The sequence below is a fragment of the Periplaneta americana genome, chromosome 7 (assembly GCF_040183065.1).
Source record: "Periplaneta americana isolate PAMFEO1 chromosome 7, P.americana_PAMFEO1_priV1, whole genome shotgun sequence".
NCBI classification, from domain to species: domain Eukaryota; kingdom Metazoa; phylum Arthropoda; class Insecta; order Blattodea; family Blattidae; genus Periplaneta; species Periplaneta americana.
The window spans coordinates 158,447,766-158,474,434 of record NC_091123.1 but is presented as its reverse complement, the minus strand read 5'-3'; the positions used below and the strand labels follow the sequence as shown (position 1 = coordinate 158,474,434).

Genomic DNA, 26,669 nt, shown 5'->3' with positions numbered 1-26,669 from the left:
TGTGGAAATACAGAACGTAGCAAGAGAAAAATTCGAAGCTAATTAAACGCGCAACATATGTTTACGAATAAAATAATAATACCGTGCGATACAAGACACGTATTCACATGCAATGGAACAAACTAAAGTCGTAATGTAACTATCACAACGCAAAACTGATTTTATCGATGTCATTTCTCTTCCGACTGTACTCTTGAATATCATTCAAGTTATCTCGTGGCCTTTCCTGTCCCCCGCTCTTCCTTATCGCAGTGTTTGATTTGCATTCCTTCCGTCGGTATTCCGTGCTTGCGAGACCTATAGTTATCTCTTGCGGCAAGATAAGCTGACCTCTCTACTCGGGCTGAGGCCTCTATGTTTGGCAACGCTGTTATAAAGCAATTCAGTTATCGGACGCGGCCAACTGCATAACATGAACATAGAGAGCATGTTGATGTGACTTCCTTGACTTCTTTCCTCTGAGCTGAGGTCGTCTAAGTTTGGCGAGTACAATAATCACGCAATTGAAGACATTTACTACGGGTTTACTTTTAGCGACAAGAACCTTTCTACTGTTTGCAAGTTCCCACTGGAATAACCCATATCTCCATCGTGTGCATTTCGCAGTGGTTTCGTGCACCTGGCTGCGGGCTCCAGTGTGGGTTTCTGCGGCCTCTTCTTCGGCATTGCGATCGGTATCGTGGGCGACACAGGCATCCGCGGCAATCATTTGGAGAACTCGCTGTACGTGGCGATGCTCCTCATCCTCTTCTTCGCGGAGGTCCTGGGTCTCTATGGGCTCATAATGGGTGTCGTACTGTACGCCAATGTTGGGATGCAACTTTTACACGAAATAAAGATTAATTAATTAAGCTAAACGCTTTCAATATTTCCACTTTTTAGGTGTGGCTGATGTGGTACTTTTTCTGGCTACTACAAGTTCAGACGACACAGGATTGACTTTCTGGAAGTGAAGATTTGAATGTTGCACCTTTTACATTGAAATTGTGTTTGTTTTGTGTTTATCTTGCGTTGTCTTCAGTTACGTACCACATAAATAGGTAAACTCGATATTTGTGAATCTCTAGATTTTGGTTCAAAGTTCTCGTTAGAGTGTAGACAATGCGCCAAAACAACACAATCTTGATTTTTTTTTGTTTTTAGATTTAAGACATTTTGTTAAAAGTACCAGGTCTCTTGGACCCATACTTATTTACTTACTGGCTTTTAAGGAACCCGGAGGTTCATTGCCGCCCTCACATAAGCCCGCCATTGGTCCCTATCCTGAGCAAGATTAATCCATTCTCTATCATCATATCCCACCTCCCTCAAATCCATTTTAATATTATCTTCCCATCTACGTCTCGGCCTCCCTAAAGGTCTTTTTCCCTCCGGCCTTCCAACTAACACTCTTGGACTCTTGCCTTTTACAAAAAAAAAAGATTATACAAATCGAAATATAAATAGGTTATATTGAAAAAAATTAATTAATAACAATCTTCAAAAAAAGGTAACGCATAGCCTATATACACTAGTTTTCAAGTTAAATAGAGACAGCACAAGGAAAAAAAAAAAAAAGATACGATTTTTCGATAATCGATTTTGCAAACCCTGTTTCCGATGGAAATAATTTAGGCCTATGTAGACAGAGTATTATTATAATAATAATAACAATAATAATAATAATAATAATAATAATAATACTTACAAATGGCTTTTAAGGAACCCGAAGGTTCATTGCCGCCCTCACATAAGCCCGCTATCGGTCCCTATCCAGTGCAAGATTAATCCAGTCTCTATCATCATATCCCACCTCCCTCAAATCCATTTTAATATTATCTTCCCATCTACGTCTCGGTCTCCCTAAAGGTCTTTTTCTATCCGGTCTCCCAACTAACACTCTATATGCATTTCTGGATTCGCCCATACGTGCTACATGCCCTGCCCATCTCAAACGTCTGGATTTAATGTTCCTAATTATGTCAGGTGAAGAATACAATGCGTGCAGCTCTGCGTTGTGTAACTTTCTCCATTCTCCTGTAACTTCATGTCGCATAGGCCCAAATATTTTCCTAAGCACCTTATTCTCAAACACCCTTAACCTATGTTCCTCTCTCAGAGTGAGAGTCCAAGTTTCACAACTATACAGAACAGCCGATAATATAACTGTTTCATAAATTCTGACTTTCAGATTTTTTGACAGCAGACTGGATGATAAAAGTTTCTCAACCGAATAATAACAGGCATTTCCCATATTTATTGTGTGTTTAATTTCCTCCCGAGTATCATTTACATTTGTTACAGATTATGTAATACACATAATTATCTTAAACAGAATTTCAGTAATAGATTACCTGGAATATTCCGCCAAAAAACCTGCTTTCTAACCTTGCCATCGAACACTTAACTCCTAAGACAGGCAGTATACAGAATTGAACTCACACGAGCCTTTCATTTGCTTATTTGGCGCAAAATTCCTCCAAGTCTTAAAATCACTACAGGGAGATAGGAAATTCAGAAAAAAATATTTTAGATCTAATTTTAGAAATTACTTCATTACTTTCTTCAAAAAGCAGAAATTACAGACCATATAATTATGCCTACATTTCTAAAAACTACATTCACAGAAAATGAATGTCGTATCGGACTGAATGAAAAACTTACATTAAGAGAAACATCTCGTTAAGAATTAACACCAATAGGCCTACTTATAGGGGGACAAGACTAACTGTAGTAACTTTCGAGGACTATCACTTTTGTTGACATCGTATAAAATTTTGTCGAATATCCTTTTGAGAAGATTAACTCCATATGTAGATGAAATTATTGGGGATCATCAGTGTGGTTTTAGGCGTAATAGATCGACTATTGATCAGATTTTTTGTATTCGACAGATATTGGAGAAAAAATGGGAGTATAAGGGTACAGTACATCAGTTATTCATAGATTTCAAAAAGGCGTATGACTCGGTTAAGAGAGAAATTTTATATGATATTCTTATTGGATTTTGTATTCCTAAGAAACTAGTTCAATTAATTAAAATGTGTCTTAGTGAAACTTACAGCAGAGTCCGTATAGGCCAGTTTCTATCTGATGCTTTTCCAATTCACTGCGGGCTAAAGCAGGGAGATGCATTGTCACCTCTACTTTTTAACTTTGCTCTAGAATATGCCATTAGGAAATTTCAGGATAACACTGAGGGTTTGGAATTGAACGGGTTACATCAGCTTCTTGTCTATGCGGATGACATGAATATGTTAGGAGAAAATCCACAAATGATTAGGGAAAACGCGGAAATTCTAGCAAGTAAAGCGATAGGGTTGGAAGTAAATCCTGAAAAGACTAAGTATATGATTATGTCTCGTGACCAGAATATTGTACGAAATGGAAATATAAAAATTGGAGATTTATCCTTCGAAGAGGTGGAAAAATTCAAATATCTTAGAGCAACAGTAACAAATATAAATTACACTCAGGAGGAAATTAAACGCAGAATAAATATGAGAAATGCCTGTTATTATTCGGTTGAGAAGCTTTTGTCATCTAGTCTGCTGTCAAAAAATCTGAGTTAGAATTTATAAAACAGTTATTTTACCGGTTGTTCTATATGGTTGTGAAGCTTGGACTCTCACTTTGAGAGAGGAACAGAGATTAAGTGTGTTTGAGAATGAGGTTCTTAGGAAAATATTTGGGGCTAAGAGGGATGAAATTACAGGAGAATTGAGAAAGTTACACAACGCAGAGATGCACGCATTGTATTCTTTACCTGACATAATTAGGAGCATTAAATCCAGACGTTTGAGATGGGCAGGGCATGTAGCACGTATGGGCGAATTCAGAAATGTATATAGAGTGTTAGTTGGGAGGCCGGCGGGAAAAAGACCTTTGCGGAGGCCGAGACGTAGATGGGAAGATAATATTAAAATGGATGTGAGGGAGGTGGGATATGATGGTAGAGACTGGATTAATCTTGCTCAGGATAGGGATCAATGGCGGGCTTATGTGAGGGTGGCAATGAACTTCCGGGTTCCTTAAAAGCCAATAAGTAAGTGAGTAAGTAAGTAAGGCCTACTTATATTTCATTAACAAAAACGTTTCCGAAACCACTGAATTGAATATGTAATATTTTAATTTTAAGTGGGTGAAGAAAGAATGACGCTGAAACTGATGAGTAAGAGAATAAGGAATATTGGTTGGGTCACTGGCTGAGAAGAAATGGTGAACGGGAGAAGAGTTCGGGGTAAAAGAAGATATCGGATCATAGACGACATTAAGATATATGGATCGTACGAGAAAACAAAGAGGAAGGCAGAAAATAGGAAAGATTGCAGAAAACTGGGTTTGCAGCGAAAGACCTATCCTTGGACAGAACACTAAATGAATGAACTCAGAAAAGTAACATGAATCTTCAAGGCAAAACAATGTTTAAGAATAAAAAATTATATCTAGGCCACTTCGTTAATATTTAATGTTTTCAAGTTTGAGCAAGAATAATATAAAATGCAAATAAAACCTCTCGACAAAAGAAAACAGTCAACAATATAAGAGTAACACCACAGTCTAGTATGTACAGTCACGAAGCTCAATACCTAGTAAATATGCATCCATAGATTGTTGCTAACCACTAGGATCGCTAATATCGCCTCATTACAGAAAATGCGAAATAGTACCGGCACAGTCTATTGTTCCTAGCACCCTCACAACTCAAGCTTCGTGACTGTATATACTAAACTGTGGTAACACTTCGAAAATGGGAACAACTGGATAATACCCACGGCAGACCAATATCGATAGTCGACCCTACTCGCTGGCCACTAGTCACCGGGCCGTACCGAGCCGTATCAAACAAAATATAATCGAAATGGTGGTAGTCAAATTCGCGACTATATTCTTAAATAATTCACTCCATTAGTCAAGTTCAAGGTTTTATGTAGTACAACGGCGGTTTTTTGAATGCATTAAAAGAAAATGAAGATGTAATAAGATCATAAACTAGGTTATCACAAGGAAATTAACAGGAAAAAAGGTGTGTTTCACGGAATACCATTAAAATGACGGAAAGTAAATTTCCGGTTAATGTTCGCCAAAGCGTAAAGTACGTAATTATGACGGCGTTGCTGTTTTATTTCTGGCCTAAAGAAAAATACCTAGCCTTTTACGAAAAAAAAATGTAGGGACCATGAAATTATTCACCGCTTTCATTATAGACCTATTATTTTTTTTTATCAATATTACGAATCAAAAACTGTCATATTATATAATTTTAACTACTACATGGACGAATGAAATCAAGCTAACCTAACCAAAGCTAACCTAACCTAACCAAAGCTAACCTAACCTAACCTAACCTAACCAAAGCTAGCCTAACCTAACCAAAGCTAATCTAACCTAACCAAAGCTAAGCTAAGCTAACCTAACCGAAGCTAACCTAAGCTAATCTAACCTAACATAACCTTCGTAAATGCAAGGCCTGTAACCGGAGCAAGAAGGGATCTCAATCATTTAATCTGCAATGTACACGCAAAAATAAATTCAAGTAAGGATCACGTCCCGAGCCTCTCCTCTAAGGCACTCGTCATAATTTACTCGCAATATTTACGCAAATACACATTGTCGCTAACAGTGGCGCTATCTCTCAATAATGTTCAGAACGAAGGAGGTAGACAGAGAGAGAAAAAAATTTCTCCCGCCAACTACACCACACACCAATGTCATGTTCTTATGTTGGTGACATTGTGTATTTACTTAAATTTGGTGATAAACGTAACGGCACGGTTCAAAGCAACCGTGCTAATTCTCCAGTATAGCGCGAAAATGTTACAACTGCATTTCATAAGTTGGTACGCATGACAGCAACTCAATAATGTAGATAATTGCATAATATGCTCGATCATTTACGATGGAATGTAGTTATGTTATCTCTACATATAAAGTCATGTATAATATGTCAATAAAGTTCAGAACAAGTTACAGTAATTCACCAATTTGTTTCATCTAAACTGCAGTACCACACAATTAACTGGCTGTGCATATTCAGATGTTGTGAGTTGAAGACAGGCTTATTTTCCGTTTTATTTACCTCGCCTGCAAGACAGATGGTACCATGTTTCAGATAAAAGACAACGCTCCGGTGAATTCTAATCCAGTTTATGCATTATTTTTTGGAGTTATGGGCGCAGTTTCTGCCATATTTTTTGTTGTAAGTATTCAAATTGTAAGTTATCATTTTACATTTATAAATCTACGATTTTAATTTATAATTTAAGATTTTGTACTCAATAATTCGCATTCATATTTCACCAATAAAGTAAGTTGCACTTTTTAGTGCAAGAGACGAAAACAGAAAATCCCCGGAAATTGTAGTAATAATAGCAGTAGTAGTATTTAAAGTTAAAACACACATGTTAGGTCAATAATACAGTGTTCATAGATTTGATAAAATACATTAAAGGTGATATGTTACGGTTGTATGAACACTAATAGATACAATAAGATTGTTTAAAGATATTAGTTATAGTCAGACATGTTTCGGAGATGCTTCTCCATCTTCAGTGACTATTTACCACGACGGGTGGTTCAGCTGGTTAGTCTCCTTTAAGCCAAGCAACAACACGGTTCGATCAATTGAACCACCCGTCGTGGTAAATAGTCACTGAAGATGGAGAAGCATCTCCGAAACATATCTGACTATAACTAATATCTTTAACAATCTTAATGTATTTATTAGTGTTCATACAACTGTAACATATCACCTTTAATGTATTTTAGCAGTAGTAGTATTTATGTAGTTAAATTAACGACGTTTTCAAATGCAATGATTCAGAGCTGAAATTCAATGTAGTCGAGAAATGGCCAACAAATCTTACCTGTAGTCCTATATCAGGAGCATTATTATTAATATATTATTATTATTATTATTATTATTATTATTATTATTATTATTCTAATTTCTAATTTATATATCTTCTCACCATTCGTGAGCTACCACAAGGGACAAAGAGTACTTAACCATAGAAATTTTAACAAGTTCATGAAAAAACCTTTGATTTTGTTTTAACAATGAAATTCCTACAAATAATTTCCTGCAAATATTTTTTTTTGATTAGTGAAAATATACCTATTTTTAGAAAGTTAAGTGTTACAAAAAAGTAAAGAATGCTACTGAACTTAGTCTGATTTCGAATATAGGTGATTCTTCAGGAGAGCAATTGACCCTTTCAATGCAGCTAAGGTTGCAATCGGAATAATAGATGTAGGAATTCCAAGCCTCTTAAACACATCTTTCATGAAGAGAGTAGCGGTACCTTCTTGCTCCGATTACTTCAAGCTCTTTTAGCTGGTATTTTTTGAGGTAATATGGAACGGTAGGATTGTAGATATTCTTTTTTTCATTATCCACTTCTGCTGGCTGTTTCTCATCCGTTTCGAAACGCACAGTGGGATCAATTATGTATCCAGATCTTGTAGATTCCTTGAAAGCGCCGTGTACTGCCAGTGACGGAGAGACCATGCACTTCTTCAAAGGTGTTGTAATCGGCATGTTTAAGGGCAGTGGCTATAATTGATCGTACTAATTATTCTAATGCTGTGAATGTTTTACTATCGCTGTCATATAAGTTGGCTTTAGCGATCATAAATTGATTCACAGTTGCACAGGGGACTGTCCAAATCAATGTTTGAGATTCTTTGGCCATGATGTTCTTGGTCATCTGGGTATCTTCTTTTTCTTCTTCTTTTACAAGCGTTCCCCTTTTCAGCGGTTGCTTTTTATTCGTTTCCTTCAAATTTCGGTCTTGTCATTTTCCCTCTTCTAAATCTATTCTCTCTAGGCTTTAGCACTTCCTCTATGCCATTTTATACTGACTCTTCCTCTTCTACTGCCTGCTGGTGACCAATTTATAACTTGCTTTGGCAATCTTCCATCCACCATTCTCTGTACGTGCCCACACCATTGTAGACTTCTCTTTTCCAACAGATCTATGGTCCTTTCTCTTAAATCCATCCCTTCTCTGAATTCCTTATTTCTAATATGCTGCATTCTTGACAAACCTACTCGCATGATTCTACGAAGACTACCCATTTCAACCGCTTTCATTTTTAAGCAATTTCTCAGTTTTAACAAAACTAGGTAACTTGTCCCAAACAGGATTTGTACTCGGACCCGCTTTTTAATATCCAACTTTCTGTGCCATATGTAAGCAGATAACTTATATTTTTTATGCTCGACCATGCCGAAATGTAGTAATCATACACCTGGTAGCAGTCCTTTAATGCATGTCATTAAAGTACACCTATTCATTAAAGTTCAGGTTTTCGGTTATTCTCGGATATGCAATCGAAAGACAAGTATCGAAACGTCACGGAGGCTGGAAATCCAATACTGTCGCAGAAGGTTATGTTCTGTTACTATAATAATTAGCGTTAATTGTAAATAATATTCAAATAAATTCAATTTGTCATCTCGTTTTTCAATATCGAATTCAATTTCAAGGTTATATCAAGACTAACGTTTATCTTACTCTCTACATGATATCAAGGTCGTCGGCATTCGTTTCCCGGAAAAAATCAATACTTTCGCGTCTGCGCACATCTCACAATTTATGATGTAGGCTATTGCACTCACTCACATAACAATAACATGAATCCTTATGAATAATTTCAAGTTAGAAATATGGTCGAGCATAAAAAGTCGTATGAAACTTGCCTATAATACTTTCGCGTCTGCGCTCATCTCACAATGTATGATGTAGGCTATTGCACTCACATAATAACATGAATACTTATGAATAATTTCAAGTTAGAAATATGGTCGAGCATAAAAAGTCGTATGGAACTTGCCTATAATGGTAATTAAGACGCTCGTATGAAAATTATGAAATTCGCTTGCGCTCGTTTCATAAACATCCTCGCGTCTTAATTACTACCATTATAGGCTCGTTGCATAATGTACTATACTATTATTTGTAGAGTAATATTTTTGTACTTGTTTTTATAAATCTATGCGGCAGGCGACTCCATTCATAGATCTAATAGGTTCAGTTGCTTGATTCGCTCAATTGATGTCTTTTTCACATGTTCTAGAAAGGTCAATTATGGAACCAACTGACTTGCAGAGTAACTTTCGGCGTTAAACCTCGAACTCATTTCATCATGATAATTACTCTTCTCCTCTTTTGTTATCATCGTTTCTTTCCCATATTTCGGGCTTACTCCGATGTAGAGTAGCTTGCGGGATGTCACCGAACTTGGACCCTGTGATATGTGGTCATTAGTTGCTGGTGGTGGTGGTGCTATGTATTCCGCTGGGGCCCATGGTAGCTCGTGGGACCAAAGGTTAAGGAACCGCGGTGATGTCAATGCGGAAAGATAAAGGGATTCTGTATCGAATGCTCATGGAATTCGCTGGCGCTGGAAATCAGACGTAGTCTTAGTCCTCAGTTGTTTAAAATTAGGTTGTTCAGAAATATTTTAAATGCACAGAACTAGTTTTTTTAGGTATAATTTTATTTATTATTATTTTTTTTATTGTTAGTTGGAAGGCCGGAGGGCAAAAGACCTTTGGGGAGGCCGAGACGTAGATGGGAAGATAATATTAAAATGGATTTGAGGGAGGTAGGATATTATGGTAGAGACTGGATTAATCTTGCTCAGGATAGGGACCAATGGCGGGCTTATGTGAGGGCGGCAATGAACCTCCGTGTTCCTTAAAAGCCAGTAAGTAAGTATTATTGTTGTTATTATTATTATTATTATTATTATTATTATTATCATTATTATTTTACACAGTCATTACTTTATTTTTCCATTAACACTTATATCTAGGTAATTGTCATTGTCTCAATGTACCACGTGCTGTGCTGATCATACTAATAATTCTACTATTCCTGTAGTTGTGAGATTATATTCATATGTATTAATTCTTTTTTTTTTAAGTTAATACTTGTATACTAGAATGTATTTTCCTTTTTGTGATTATATATTCAGTCTCTTTTTTATTATACTGTATGTATATATATATATATATATATATATATATATATATATATATATATATATATATAATTGTTATTTTAAAGTTAATACTGATTGTGCATATGTATTCAATCTCTCTATTTTACTTAATTAGGTTTATTATTATTTTTAAATTAATATTTGTATACCGGTATGTATTTTTGTGTATGTGATTTGATCCTGGTTGAGTGGAAGAGAAGGCCTGATGGCCTTAACTCTGCCAGGGAAACTACTGCTGCTGCTGCTGCTACTACTACTACTACTACTACTACTACTAATACTACTACTACTACTACTACTACTACTACTACTACTACTAGTTCGGTGACGGCACGCAGTGGAATTTGCAGCGGGGGCATGCACATCATTCTATTTAGGGTAGTACAATGGGCCCACTCAAGCGGCCTACGTGCGAGGGAAGTCCCAAGCCCGTACCCGTGTCCGTCCCCTCAAGGAGGACTAATAGAAACAATGTCATGAAATTCACAATCAAAATTGTAACACAAAATGTATTTTCTTTTAATTTCGAAAGCCGCAAAAGATTGTGGGTCTACTTTTTTGTTCAACGTAATTACAACAATTATATCTGAGAAGAAATGTAGTACGTTCTCTTACACTCTGTATTATATTAAAATACGGATATATTGCTAAACCAGCTAGGGATAGGCTACGAAAAACACTAGATATAGAAACGAAGAAATACGCCAACGAATCTGTCAAATGTACGATGTTTTCTAGCTCTGGGAGCAGCGTTTGGAACCGCGAAAGCCGGCACAGCTGTCGCAGCCATCTCTGTAATGCGACCCGACCTCATCATGAAATCCCTCGTCCCCATCATCATGGCGGGCATCCTGGCTATCTACGGGCTCGTCGCAGTTCTCATCGCCAATGACATCAAGAAGAACATCAGCGGGTACACAGTGTACAAGTAAGTCACGACATTCAACCAGAGATAACTAACAATGTGCCACTGTGATAAGTGTGGTTCCTGTCCTCGGTGACCCTGCGTGTTGCCCCACTTTCAAAATAGGTGCAGTAAGCCAATGAAGAACTCAATGTAGTTCAACAGATACCAAATAGGTAAAGAAATAAAAACATCTTGTGTTTTTTTTTTCAATGGGAAATTCAGCTTGGACAGAGTCGAATATGAAATACAGTAGAACTTGGTTATAACGACATCCAAGGGACCTTGAAAATTATGTTGTTATAAACGAGTGTCGTAGTAACCGAGATTCATATTATCAGTCTAGTGAGGTGGAAAATGAAAAATAATAAACATAATTAGGCTTATTTTAGATTTATGTATTCACTTTTTAGCATACCATGAACACAATAAAATACATGTACAATTATAAATACAGTATTCTGTATTAAAACAGTTTGTTCATTACTCACCAAACTTATTTACTGAGGAGTGAAGTAATCAGTCATTTTACTCTGTTGTCTCCTACTTGCCCAATATACACTTTCTAAATTAAATTCTATGTTCATTATTTCAGTTGCAATTTCACTGCTCCCTCTCCTAGCTTCATACTCCCTCCTCTAGCTTCATAGAAATATTCGTAATTCTAATGGCTTCTAAAGCGTCACTCACTTCTTTTAGTGGCCATGCTGCGTTAAAATGCGTGCACTTAGTGAAAACTTCCTGTCGAAACTGACGCATGCAGGTACCATTAATACCGCATGAATTCGGGCAGGTTACAATGGGATGGGGAATCTGCCTGCATTCCAGAAGTCTATGATAGAAGGGAACAGTACCACATACACCTTATACTAGGCATGAAACTTAAGAGTGGTCACACTTTTGGCCTTTCAAACAAGATGACCGGGATCGAATCCCGGTTTCGTCTCGAATTTTTTATTTGAAAAATGTTCATAATCTATATTCTCAGGAACCAGGGACGGTGGACATTAAATATTTCTAGTGAAAATCAATGGGTCTGCATATGACGTTATTTTAATTTTGCTTCTTACATAAGTGGTAAATGAGATTCTGTACCAGCAAAATTTTGAAGTCGGAAGAATTATAACTTATCTTCCGATAAAAAAAATGTAATTCCGTTCACCATCATCGTTATATGGGTCACTTGGTCCGTTCCGTCCCTACTGTCTAGCACTGATCCCACCATCATAGTTTAACAGTTTGTGAGCCGCTCAGAGCAAAAGTGGTGTAAGTCAAAATTGGGTAATGAGGTTTAAAGTAAAAATCCTGTAAAGTACAGCGCAAAGTAGCAATTAATATGGCCTTATTGCTATCCACTGACTACTAATAGTTTAAAGAAATTGAATATTATTGATACCTTGCGCTGTATTTTACAGAATGTTTACTTTTACCCTCATTATCCATTTCTGACTTACACCACTTCTGCTCTGAACGGCTCATGTATAGAATTCCATTTTCTATCATAGGATTAATGTGTTATTTTCAGTTTCTTCTGCGATCTTTTATTTCTGTATTTAAATTCCCCTTTCCTTTGTGTTAAGATCACGTCTTTGAAACATACATAAATACAGAGATGATCATCATTTTAAAACTTCATCTGATTTTGTTTTCTTGTCCCTTTATTTAAATTCCTCGTCACTGTTTCACACATTCATTGATATTTCATAAGCCTATTTTCCATAATATATTTTAGGTGAGATATATTGCATCGAAGGTAGTGAAATTAACTTATTCAATGATTTTATTATCTACAGCTATTTTGGATCTTTTTTTTTTTCACTCGCTGTTATTTATACCCGCTTTAACATCTTTGGTCATATCGCGAGTTAATCTATTAGGTGAAATCCGAAGGCCTGTGTACTATTGTTGAGACTGGTTCTATTGTTGTGAACTAGATGGCGATTGTATATGTATTACTGATTTGTTATGAATATGATTTCGGTGATGAATGGGGCCGGTGATATTCAGGGATGTTGTGGCCCGAATTTCCTGGAATTTGCCTTACGGTTGAGGGAAAACCCTGAAAAACCTCAACCAGGAAATTCAACCCGACCGGGAATCGAACCCGGGCCCTCTGCGTAAGAGCCCAGCATGCTGACCCCTTTGGATATTGTAGGACTTGAAAGCAATAACAAGTATAATTTAGGTTTTATTTACACATATAAGTTATGTTATGGGTCATATGAAGAGACAAAGAGGAAATCAAAAAATAGGAAAGACTGGAGAATGTTGGGTTTACAATGAAAGATCGGCCTTTGGGCAGAACACTATGAATGAATGAATGAATGAATGAATATGTTAAGGCTAAAAATCCTCTGTTATTTGCCACACCTTGTATGTAGCCATTTGAAGGTCGTCTTTTGAATCTGCAATAATTACGTTAAAGTCGTCGGTAAATAAAATGCAATTTAAATTTATTTTATTAATTATACAGTTTTTATTTACAACAATGAGCCATTTTCTGATGAATTCGACTAACTAAAGATAAAAGTATTGGTGAAAAGGGACACCCTTGTTGAATCTCACTATTAATTTCTGTCGTTAGAATTCATAGTGTTTTTCTTTTGTCAATTAGTGTTATTCTTCAATGTGAGTATAAACTTTACGAGCTGTTTTTATTAGTTAGCTACGAAACCCTTTTCGTTTTTACCTCACCCACATTAAAATATATATTACATAATATCAAAAGTCCGAGTATAACAATCAATCTATCTTATTATTAATCGTCTTACTACTGTTAGGTTTCAGGACATCTTTCTTGAGCGTGGAATGGGATGGAAAACTCATGTTGACTATGTTGCTAAAAAAATAAGTAAAGGCCTATATATGTTAAGGTTGTTAAGGAATAATTTACCTAACAAGGTATTGTTTACAATATTTCATAGCCATATACAAAGTCATTTAAATCATGGTATTATTCTTTGCGGTCACCATACTTCTGCTCAAGCTCTTTCCATATTACAAAAGAAAGCTTTAAGATCAATATATTGCCGTCTAAGTATGTACTGGCCTGTCTCCTTTACATTCGGAATAACATTAATAATTACATAGCATGTACTTCTGTTCATAAATATTCTACGAGAAATAATACAAATTTATATATTGATAAATGTAAATACAGTATTACTCACAACAGTTTTCTATTCTTTGCTTTTAAATTATTTTATGCTCGACCATGCCGAAATGTAGTAATTATACACCTGGTAGCAGTCCTTTAATGCATATCATTAAAGTACACCTACTCATTAAAGTACACGTGTTTTCAGCCAATGACAACTCAGCTTACAGGTGTTCAGCCAATAACAAGTCAGCTTTGTACCGTTATAAAACCGCAAGTATCGATTATTCTCAGATATGCTATCGAAAGAGAATTAGCGAAAAGTCACGGAGGCTGGAAATCCAATACTGTCGCAGAAGGTTATGTTCTCTTACTATAATAATTAGCGTTAATTGTAAATAATATTCAAATAAATTCAATTTGTCATCTCGTTTTTCCATGTCGAATTCAATAATCAAGGTTATACCAAGTTTAACGGGATTACACAAGGTCAATGACATTATTGTTCCTCGGAAAAAATCAATACTTTCGCGTCTGCGCACATCTCACAATTCACGACCTAGAACAAGGTCACTTCCGATCTTGTCAGATACAAATAAAATGTATACATCTGAATAATTTCAAGTTAGAAATATGGTCGAGCATAAAAAGTCGTATGAAACTCGCCTATAATGGTAATTAAGAAGCTCGTATGAAAATTATGAAACTCGCTTGCGCTTGTTTCATAAACATCCATACTCGCTTCTTAATTACTATTATTATAGGCTCGTTGCATAATGTACTATAATAGTCTACCTGTTGATATACTGTAAGGAATCTCCCATTCCGAGTGTTTAGGACACGAATTAGGACTATATTATGATGTCGATGAGTATGATGTATCTTAATTTGTTTCCATTGTATGACATCATGTATTTTAAACTAGCCGTAACCGTGCGCTCCGCTGCACCCGTTAGAAATAAATATAAAGTAATTACATAATTAAAATAGGACGTTTGATCCAGGGAACATTCGTGTTTGATAGAAGGATAAATCGTTTAATATGTTACTTAATTTAAATTTTATCCAAATAATTAAAATGCGATCATTTTGGTCCAGAGACACTCATTTGTGCAATGACAATTCCTTTAACCTGTTTCTTAATTTTTATTACATGCAACCATAGTTTAATGAAGATTGACATCATTTAGATTTAATGTGTATATTTTATTTTACTTGTTATAGGTTTCCATTGAATTATGGTAATAACTTAATTTTAACCCTTATTTTCTACGTATTCAGTAAATGGCGCGTGGCCCACTATGGTTGTGAACCCTTCAAATAACCTAAATTATATTATATAATATTACATATTATATTATATTATATCAGAAGTTACTGTAATAACATTATAGCATTATGTCCATCTAGAGAAACTACACTTTCCAATGGTGAAATAATAATTAATTATACAAATCGGTTAATTTAGCTTCCGATATTACTTCATACAAACACAAAAACATTCTCTGTAGGCTATCTTTCATAGCTTTCGATTGTTGTTGTCCAAGGCCCCTTACAGACGAAGTCATTTGTTTTTTAATTCATTACACGGCCTTAGATGGCAGTTATTTTAATTTTAAAACTCATTTATCTCATTAAATATCAGTCCTATCAAAATGTTTCAAGGAATAAACCTTATCGCAAATTATTTTTAAAGAAACTTTTGTTATGTAACATTTTTCATAAAAATCAATAATAAACGAGATATTTCGATTTATTTAATTCAGGCCACCTTATAACTCCCCTTTTAAATAATGTATTTTGAATGCCATATAGCCTAAAATGTAAGTTACAACGAACTTAATTTATATTCCAATTTTCATCGAAACCCGTTCAGCCATTATCGCGTGAAAAGGTAACAAATAGACAGACAGACAGACAGACAGACAGACATACAAACAAAAATTTCAAAAAAGCTATTTTCGGTTTCGGGGTGGTTAATTATAAAATATGTTAGGACCAATTATTTTTGGAAAATCGAAAGTTATCAGAAAAATTTCGGCTACAGATTTATTATTAGTATAGATTGTATATGACGATGCCATACATGTTCCACATGTTTTTGCAAAATAAACTATCTCTATCTCTATCTTATTATACGCTACTGAGTCGACCTGGTTGGCAAGTTGGTATAGCGCTGGCCTTCTATGCCCAAGGTTGCGGGTTCGATCCCGGGCCAGGTCGATGGCATTTAAGTGTGCTTAAATGTGACAGGCTCATGTCAGTAGATTTACTGGCATGTAAAAGAACTCCTGCGGGACAAAATTCCGGCACATCCGGCGACGCTGACCTCTGCAGTTGCGAGGGTCGTTAAATAAAACATAACATTTTATACGCTACTGACATGCATATTCAAAGAACAATGAACTTTACTGATGTTCATTTCTCTAATTGCAGAGGTTTCCTTCACTTCGGGGGCGGACTGGCTGTGGGTTTAAGTGGACTGGCTGCCGGCTTTGCTATCGGCATCGTTGGTGACAGTGGAGTGCGCGGGAGTGCCCAACAGCCTAGACTCTTCATAGGGATGATCCTCATCCTTATCTTCGCAGAAGTATTAGGGCTCTATGGACTTATTGTTGCAGTATTCTTCTATGCGGACTGATTCAGCGCGGTCTTGTGCATATAATTTGAGTCACTGCAATTAAAGTCTATTAAACAAATGTGTGTATACTATTAACGGAGTGTATATTGGCTAGTTCAGTCTTCTTGGCTGATGTTATTCCACCAGCATTCCACTGTAAGATGTTTAGTTGATTCTGTACCATTAAGGGTATATGTAGTAGTAGTAGTAGTAGTAGTAGTAGTAGTAGTAGTAGTAGTAGTAGTAGTAGGTTTATTTTGCCTGGCAGAGTTAAGGCCATGAGGCCTTCTCTTCCACTCAACCAGGTTACAATAATATACATGAAGTACAAAATTAGATTACAAAACAACAAAAAAGAAAATACCTTAGAAATTACATAAAATATAGTAGAAAATTACAATAGACAAGATCAATTACATAATATAAAATTACAAATAGTCAAGATCGGTTACATAATATATAAAATAAAGTAGAAAATTACACATAATCAAAATCAGTTACATAACATAAGGGGGAAAAAACACACACACACGCACGCACACACACAATTTATAAGACCTAAAATGCTCGAGATAAATTCGACGATTAATTCACTTCAGATATACTATACAGTTAATATACTAATAGGAGAATACATGTGGGTTACAAGACATAAAATATTGATTAGCAAAGTTGTACTAAATGGCATGCAAACACAAATGATTAAGTAATATATCAAGATAATAAAAAAAGAGAAAAAAAAGGAAGGAGAGAGAGAGAGAGAGGAGAAAAAAATAACGAATTGGTCATTTAAGACTATTTAGAAACTTCCGCAAGAGTCTAGTTCTGTTCATTAAAAACATTTCTAAGTACGTGAACGACCACACATATTCTCAGAAAATACAGGTTCTAAATCCCTAAAATTTTATAAGGAAATGAACCCACAATTGGACAAAAAATACAAGGTACCACAACAAGACTTATTAGAACTCAAATATCTGATAAAGATATAAAAAGGTTACTAATAATATTTTTAAGAATTTACTTTTTACTTCAAATTAAATTTTTCAAAATTTGAAAATTTTCACACATATTTCATAACTCCACAACCGTTAGAGATAGAATTCTGAAATTTTGCACACTGATGTAACACGCATTTATGCAAAAGGTAGACTACAATAATGCCCATTTCTTTGAAAATAGAAAAATTAGGTCACAAAACATTATGTAAATTTTAATATATTTTATATAGAACAAATAAAGAATTAATTGTATTAAAATAAACAACTCTACATGTCTGAGAGTAGTCTACTTTTCATAAATAAGTGTTTATTACATGCAGAAAAAATATTAAAGATGTCAAAGAGACCATAACAATGTTATGGTTACCAAATGATGTAACTTCAGAATTTTTTTTTCATACTCTGATAAAACTGGTTTGAAAAACATTATTAATAACCTTTTTTATACTTTCATCAGATATTTAAGTTCTAGTAAGTCTTGTTGTAGTACCTCGTATTTTTTTTTTAAATTATGAGTTCATTTTCTTATAAAATTTTAGAAATTTAGAGCCCGCATTTTCTGATAATATTTGTGGTCGTTCACGTACATATACCCTTAAAGTAGTCCCCGCCCGGAGATCCGATTGGGGGACTATTTTACCTCCGGATAATTTTACCTTAATGGTACTCATTTCATATTCGAGTGGTTAAATGGCAAGTTGTAGCCGATTTAAGTGAACATCATATTTTAACGTTTTGGTGGCTACTTCATTCACACACAACCCCCAGAATGTCTGGAGGACCACACCTGCTGTTGGTCGACGGGTCCATTGGACCTAGCTGGGAGATCGTGGTGATCACCAGCTTTCCCTCCTTAAGCCACTGGAGGACGATTTTAGTGCCATAGCAGGTCAGCACTAGGAACAGAAAAGTAGAAAGAGGAGGAAGGAAAGGGAAATGAACCCCTAGGCCTCGAATGCTCTAATGCCGTCGGGGTCGAAGAAAGTAAGAGTTCAGTCACAGGACTGGATAGGAAAGGGTAAAGAGGGAATTAGGTATTAAATAGAGGAAAATTATACCAAATTCAATCAGTAACTCATCACGCTGACTAGTGCTAATTTATGAGTAGCCCCTCCCTTTAGTTCAGCTCGTAAAATTACGCTTACTAACAGCTGCACCACGGGAAGGTAGGGATCGGACATTGGGTATTTGTCCAGGTTGGTTCCTTAAAGCCTTCAATGGGAAGGATTAATGGCTCTCCCCCCAGTATCCGACAGATACCCTTCTGCAGCTAAACCCTTTAACTCTATTAAATATAGATTATAATCTAAATTTAACAGAAGAAATACTGAAATCAGAAGTATACACTGAAATACTGAAACAATTGTCTTTAGAGACAATTATTATTAGGTACCCTCCACAAAACTGGCTTCATTTATACACTGACGGATCCTTGATCTCCAGAGAAAAAGGTGCCGGTGCAGGTGTTACGTGCTGTCTCTTCTCACTTTATAGATCTCTTGGATATGGAACAACAAGTTTTGATGGTGAAATCATTGCAATAAGTGAAAGTCTCAGGAATCTTCTATGCCACATCAATAAATTTAAGAATGCAGTTATATTGTCAGACTCCAAAGCAGCTATTCTATCAATCGTCTCTAAACACACACCTTCATCTCAAACAGGAGAAATAACTAAAATGCTCTCTCAATTAATATCACTCAATAAAAGAATTGTATTCCAATGGATACCATCCCATTGTGGAATCCTGGGAAACGAGAATGTGGGTGCTTTAGCAAAGAAGGGCAGCACTGCTACTTTCAGACCTGTTACTAAATCTACATATTACTCTGTGAAAAGATTTATTAAATCTACATACTTAGACTTTAACAAACAAAATTTGATAACACAATCCCAAGGGAAAAAATGGAACTCTCTGCATCAAAATCCACAGTTAATTCCCGATTTACCACGCAAATCGTCTGTAGGTGCATTTAGATTGGCAACAGGCCATGATTGTTTGGCTAAACACCTGCATAGAATTGGAATATATCAGTCCTTCAACTGCCCATTGTGCAACTCAAACCAAGAAATGGATTCGGAACACCTCAAAATCTGTGTTTCAGTGGCTGGCCATGATAATATCTTTGAAAAATATTGGAGTGCAAGAGGTCAAATGACTTTATTGTCAAACGCCTGGCATTAGAAAACAACAACTATTAACGGAGTTCAAATTATGATAGTGATTGATGATGACGATGACGAGGACGTACAATTACATAACAATGAAAATGGCATTCACTTTTTTCGCAGCGAATGACCATTATGTTAAATGAAAGAAATGAAAGTCCAAATTTCTCTCACCCTTTACTATGAAACTTGAACAAGATGAGTGCAACGTGCACACGCATGAGCATTAATGAACAGGTTATTGATGTTGGGTTGCAATAAAACAGTAATGTCGCTTCTATATACGACTACTAATTGAACATTAACATTTTCTCCGACAGAACATCGAATAAATTCCTCTTCTCATTCTGTACGAAACGTTCTTTCCTGCTCGTAGAGAGACAGAGGGTTTGTAGAGCGACATGGTACCGACACTGATACCTTCAGTACGTGAGCGAGACAGAGAGCAATGTACAGGAAACTTCCCTTACCAGTATGAATGACTTTGATTACACGATGTAATCACAATACCCAGTTTGTTCACCGCCGATCTACATGAAACAATAACTGCGGTCTCTATGGAGACGATGCATGACAACAATAGCAATGCCGTTGCTGTGTTACATACGTTCTGAATATTAGAAAAATGTTCAACTCACTCAGAACAGCGGTAAGATATTTTTCCCAGAATCGGAGAGTACTAGAGTTTGGAGCTACATCAATTGGCGTAGGGTCCCTGATAGGCACAGGATACGGTATATATAAGATCATCACCGGCGAGAAACGGATTGGTCCTCAGGGGCCCTATCCCAAAGAGATCCTATTCAAGGACAGGCACAGGCGCCCGAAACTGCGCGAAGAGGACCTGAATACACCATCTGAGGAAGAAATCAAGGTCACCGACTATTCCAAATATCTACCTCGACAACCAGAGGAAGGACAAGAGCCAGGCCAGAGTGGTCAGGGCGGGCAGTTGGCAGGAGAAGAAACCCCACCGCCAATCTTTATTCCTTACAGCAGGAGAAACACCGGCCACTTTGTTGTTGTGGAGGGGGGCGAATTGAAAAGGGTCTACACCGAAGAACTAGCTCCCGAAATTCCCGAAGATCAGGGACAAGATGCAAAGAAGGGGGACGACGACCCGTCCTCATCGCCTCCCCCAGCCCCTCAACAATAAGGTATGAGTTTACACTTTCAACTTACAGTATAACTAATCAGTTTTATATATATATATATTATCATCATCATTATCATCATCATCATCATCATCATCATCATCATCACGGGTTGAGCCGGTAGGCCCGTTCCGTCCCCATTAGAATTGTTCTCTCCAACGAAACTTCTTGGAGCATACTGGAAAGCTTTCTTGGGAATTCGGTGATCCTCCATCCTTTCTAGATGTTCCATCCACCTATTTCGTTGATTTGTTAAGTTTTGTGTTATGCCCTCTATCCCTAATTCTTTTCTGATATCTTCATTCCTCTTGTGTTGTAATAAAGAATATCCCGCCACTGATCTTAGGAATTTCATTTCTGAGGCTTCTAGTCGTCTTTTGTCTCTTTCTGTTAAGGTCCATGTCTCTGCTCCGTAAAGTAGTACTGGAAGGGCTACTGTTTTGTAGCGTTTTAACTGTGTTTCTTTCGTTGTTCTTTTTCCTAAGCTCCGTCTAATTGTTCCGCATATACCTTGAAATCTATGCATCTTTTCTTCCATATCTCTTTTTTCCACATGAGAAATGTTGCATCCTAAATATTTAAAATTACTAACTTGTTCAATAATTTTGGAGTCAATAACTATTTCCGACCTTTTATGCCTTAGAAAGTATATAGAGATTGAGAGCTATTTTCCGTCATATGGCATGTTACGTGCACCTATTTTGAAGTGAAGCTATTTTTCCTCTCCTTAGGGATAGAATTACATAGGTAGTTTCCTATTTTACTACAAATGGTAATAATCGTTGAAATTATGAAACTCAAAGAAAACTATTCCCACGCTGCAAATACTCAGAATCTCCCTGTCCTCGAGACTAAAAAAATGAACTCTTATGAAATCTGATAGAACGACGTGGGGAATTATATATCATTTAATGACAATTCTCTTATTAACATAAATTCAGATCGTAGAGTTATCATACTTACTTACAAAAGGCTTTTAAGGAACCCGAAGGTTCATTGCCGCCCTCACATAAGCCCGCCATCGGTCCCTATCCTGTGCAAGATTAATCCAGTCTCTATCATCATATCCCACCTCCCTCAAATCAATTTTAATATTATCCTCCCATCTACGTCTCGGCCTCCCTAAAGGTCTTTTTCCCTCAGGTCTCCCAACTAACACTCTATATGCATTTCTGGATTCGCCCATACGTGCTACATGCCCTGCCCATCTCAAACGTCTGGATTTAATGTTCCTAATTATGTCAGGTGAACAATACAATGCGTGCAGTTCTGCGTTGTGTAACTTTCTCCATTCTCCTGTAACTTCATCCCGCTTAGCCCCAAATATTTTCCTAAGCACCTTATTTTCAAACACCCTTAACCTATGTTCCTCTCTCAGAGTGAGAGTCCAAGTTTCACAACCATACAGAACAACCGGTAATATAACTGTTTTATAAATTCTAACTTTCAGATTTTTTGACAGCAGACTAGATGATAAAAGCTTCTCAACCGAATAATAACACGCATATCCCATATTTATTCTGCGTTTACTTTCCTCCCGAGTGTCATTTATATTTGTTACTGTTGCTCCAAGATATTTGAATTTTTCAACCCCTTCGAAGGATAAATCTCCAATTTTTATATTTCCATTTCGTACAATATTCTGGTCACGAGTTATCATACTAACCTGCAAATTACTCCTTTCTACCCATTATATCCCGAAATAAAATATTTTTGAATTTTTGTAGTAAATTTGAGTTCTAGTATGCCCTTAGATCACTTATGACATATAATGGTTTCATTTTGAGAATAATGTATGTTACATGTGTTTTTTAAGCCGTATGAAAAATCATACGCTGGGCGTTGGTGTGTAGTACAAATAAATTTTCTGTTCATATGAGTAAGCATTTGGTACACGTGATGTTTCATGTGTTTTACACTACATATGTAATAATAACAATAATAAGTTGATACATTTGGTAAACAATGGCACTGTTTCGTGTTAGCAAATATAATAACATTGTTATCGCAACTGGAATTGCAAGAAACTGTTCTTCGGATGTAAACCAACATTACATCTCACACATCGAAACTTAGAACACTTTCCACACTTGTTTTGATTTTTACTCCCTCCAGAACATTTTCCTAGTCCCAGAACATTGTCATTGCATATGTTGGTAGCTACAGTAACTACACTGTTGTCATGCCACTTGATAAATGTTCTCCAATTTCTGTCATCTTGTAGTGCGTGGTATGAACCTCTGGGATCTCTCTTCATATCGTGTAATGGAGCTTTCTCCACTCGATCATTATGTGTAGTTCCTTTGCAGTTGATACCATTTTCTGACAAGGTTTTGAGAAGAAGAAGAGAATTGACGTAATTGTCAATATAAACTATACATTTCTGAGGAAGGAATTCAATATAATAGTCTTTCGGTAATAGCAGTTCCAAGTGTTTTGATTTCTTCTCTATCACTTGCACCAGTCTAGGGTTGAAAACTAACGAGGTAACCCGTGGATGAACAAGATACCAACTTGTACCCATACCTAATGGACTTTGTACGAATAAATTGTTTCATGGAGTAATGCCCATAGTAGGCCTAAGGTTCCATTACTCCGTCCAGAGAGAATTTATTCCCTAGTGGGACAATGAGGCTTCCAAATTTATCATTGAGATGTGTAATAAGTGGCCGGATCTTATATATTTTATCTTCTGGTATTGTTACCGTTCAAGTTCTATGTATCTGATCGAGGGAATATCTTTACATTGCGTTGCTCGCAAGAGCATTGTTGGTGTCAGGTAGTCTCTACCAGTAGGTACATACGACTATGCATAATTTTCAGTATCGAGATAAAATCAAAATAGCTTTGTATTTGTATACATCTTCTGAGGACAACTGGATCATGAAACCCTTTTTTGATGCATATTTTACACTTTCTCTAACAATGTGTTCAACAATTTCATCAATTATATGTTTGAATATATCAATAGATGCGGCCTTGTTGTGTAAACTACTTATATACAGTATGTAGGAATGGAATCATGTATTTTTGCAATACAGTGAAACCTGTCTAAAGGGCCATCTGAAGTTACCTCGTAATGGCCGTTTTATCAGGTGGCCGCTTGATTAAGGTTGCGGTTTTTTATGAATCAGCATGAAAGTACTGAATTTCATTGACTTTTTAGGACTGTGCGCGTACAAGAATCGTGCATATTAATGTCAGCCTCTTCCATTCTTGCAACTAGCCTTTTCAAAACTCAATTTCTTCTCCCTCGCACACTTGAACCATTCGTAAACGAAATCATTCACATTACTAAACACAGATTCTCTCTTTTTTTTTGGCCACCATGCATATTTTCCTCCCATTCTTTTAATATTTCATCTTAATTATACAGTGTATTTGTGTCCTTCCACATTTGAATATTTCTGCAATTTTTTTCGCAGATGTTCCCTTCTCACTTTCTTCAATCATTTTTCGTCTCACCTCTAAACTTAATACCACTCTAGATTTATTGTTAGACATGATTTCTCTCTCAAACTAATGTCACAGTTCCTCTGAATCAACTGAATGAAAAGAAGAAAAATTCGTAAAAGCTGGTCCAAATAGAAAAAGATGGAAAGAGGAGAAAAAAAATTCGAATGGTTAATTACTGACCTAAAACATACTGTGACATTTTCGATAGAAAACGTCCGGTGTTTTAATCCTTTAAAAACGAGTAAGAATTTATATCTGTGCAGGGTCGGAGTGGAAAGTGACAAAAGAGTCATAAAACAGTAACCAACTAACCCCAAGATACGAAGGGTGTACTGTTGTACATTTCACTTAGCTATTGTACTCGTGACATTGCTCTCTGTCCTCTAACCATCGAAAAAATAGGTCAGACAGTATCCGTGAAAAAAATTTTTGTTGGACAGTGACTGTTATAGTCAGGTTCCAATCCAAACAGACCCCGGCCGCTGGCCGAAGCATGAGGTGGCCGCTAAATAAAGAGACAATTTGTATTGATCTTATGGTAAATCCAATTGGTTCCAGAGAAAATTGGCCTTTTGGCCAGGTGGCCGTTCAAATGAAGTGACCGCAAAGGCAGGTTTCATTGTACTATTATTAGAATCCAATTTTTTTCAGTATATTTTCTCTGAACTTCACCTACTTTTACTTTATTAGGTCTTTTGTGTACACTACTTTTGCTTTTTGTTCCTTATGTTTCGTTATGACCTGAAAGTGAATATTCTTTATCTGTACAAGAACCAGTTATTCTGAGATATTTTTCTTATGTCTTGCGCTACTTTATCATTCCCATCCAAATTCTTCTAATACACTAAATATCTCTTCAATGGTGTCCACACCTGTGGAGTAACGATTAGCGCGTCTAGCCGTGAAACCAGGTGACCCGGGATCGATTTCCGGTCGGGGAAAGTTACCTGGTTGAGGTTTTGTCCGGGGTTTTCCCTCAACCCAATATGAGCAAAATGCTGGGTAACTTTCGGTGCTGGATCCCGGACTTATTTCACTGGCATTATCACCTTCATATCATTCAGAAGCTAAATAACCGGAAATGTTGATAAAGCGTCATAAAATAACCTACTAGAATTTAAAAAAAATCTTCACTGATTTCCAGAACCCTAAAACAATACGAACCTCGTTAATTCCCAATGTATGATTTATCATACACAACAATTCAACTAGTCCTACTACAATAATGTAATGGTGATATCTGTCAATAATGGGATTACAGAAGCAATAAAGATCATTCTTTATATCATTACATAAGAAAGCAAGAAAATTGCAGTATTATATAAAATAAAGCCAAAATTGTTTACCTTGGTGCGTTTTTGCTTCCATTGATAGACATCTTGATGTTGTCTACTGTACTAAAGGACAAAAGACAGTTTCACAAACGGTGAAACGTTCTGTGTAGTAAATTCAAACATTCTTGTATAATAATAACAGATAAAACCCTCATAACAAACAATATTTACATTATTAATTGAATAAACAAAATTACGTATTTCTCGTATATTTCATACGTTAGGATATAATGGGTTAAAGAGTACCTTTAACAATGTACTTGTACTGCAGATGTTTTTATTCGGTGCTTTAGTAAAATGAAAGTATCAAGATAATACGTTGAAGAAAACTGTACCACACCGCAAATCTTCACGATCTTTCTGCTGAAAAGTAAACTGCCCCAACTAAGATTGGTACACGGGAAGGCCAGGTGCCAGGGTGCTAGATTTGACGTTCGCGGTTGTTCTCTGTACAGGTTATCGTCTCCCGCCTTGCCGCTCTGGGTGCCGTGTCCTATGCCGCCGCCTACGCCATCCCCGCTGTTCACGCTGGAGTGCCCCTCGACACCCCCGAAGTAGCTGCAGCCAAGACCACCCACTTCGCCATCGTGGTCGCTCCAGCTCACTACGCCGCCTACGCCATCCCCGCTGTTCACGCTGGAGTGCCCCTCGACACCCCCGAAGTAGCTGCAGCCAAGACCACCCACTTCGCCATCGTGGTCGCTCCAGCTCACTACGCCGCCTACGCCATCCCTGCTCTTCACGCTGGAGTGCCCCTCGACACCCCCGAAGTAGCTGCAGCCAAGACCACCCACTTCGCCATCGTGGTCGCTCCAGCTCACTACGCCGCCTACGCCATCCCTGCTCTTCACGCTGGAGTGCCCCTCGACACCCCCGAAGTAGCTGCAGCCAAGACCACCCACTTCGCCATCGTGGTCGCTCCAGCTCACTACGCCGCCTACGCC

General features: G+C 36.8%; 2 protein-coding genes across 6 annotated transcripts in view; one reads left to right on the top strand and one right to left on the bottom strand.

Annotated features, from left to right (window-relative positions):
* LOC138703637 (acetylcholinesterase-like) overlaps positions 1 to 26,669 on the bottom strand; it is a 2,088,928-nt gene that overhangs the window by 360,949 nt on the left and 1,701,310 nt on the right. The window lies entirely within an intron of this gene.
* LOC138703638 (V-type proton ATPase 16 kDa proteolipid subunit c-like) lies at positions 5,991 to 17,591 on the top strand. 3 transcript variants are annotated; one of them, XM_069831695.1, is made up of 3 exons: positions 5,991 to 6,178; positions 10,729 to 10,918; positions 16,428 to 17,591. In XM_069831695.1, exons 2-3 carry the CDS (start codon positions 10,788 to 10,790, stop codon positions 16,630 to 16,632), a joined length of 336 nt encoding a protein of 111 aa, XP_069687796.1. In that variant the 5' UTR covers positions 5,991 to 6,178; positions 10,729 to 10,787; the 3' UTR covers positions 16,633 to 17,591. The 3 variants fall into 3 exon arrangements, with proteins under 3 accessions (XP_069687796.1, XP_069687798.1, XP_069687797.1); XM_069831697.1 differs by lacking the exon at positions 5,991 to 6,178 and adding an exon at positions 10,277 to 10,368; XM_069831696.1 differs by lacking the exon at positions 5,991 to 6,178 and having other exon boundaries at positions 10,588 to 10,918.

Excerpts from the sequence above, each read along its gene's own strand:
- LOC138703638 (XM_069831695.1), top strand. The coding sequence starts at position 10,788 with ATGCGACCCGACCTCATCATGAAATCCCTCGTCCCCATCATCATGGCG. Across the intron at positions 10,919-16,427 it reads AGCGGGTACACAGTGTACAA|AGGTTTCCTTCACTTCGGGG; the intron begins GTAAGTCACGAC and ends CTCTAATTGCAG.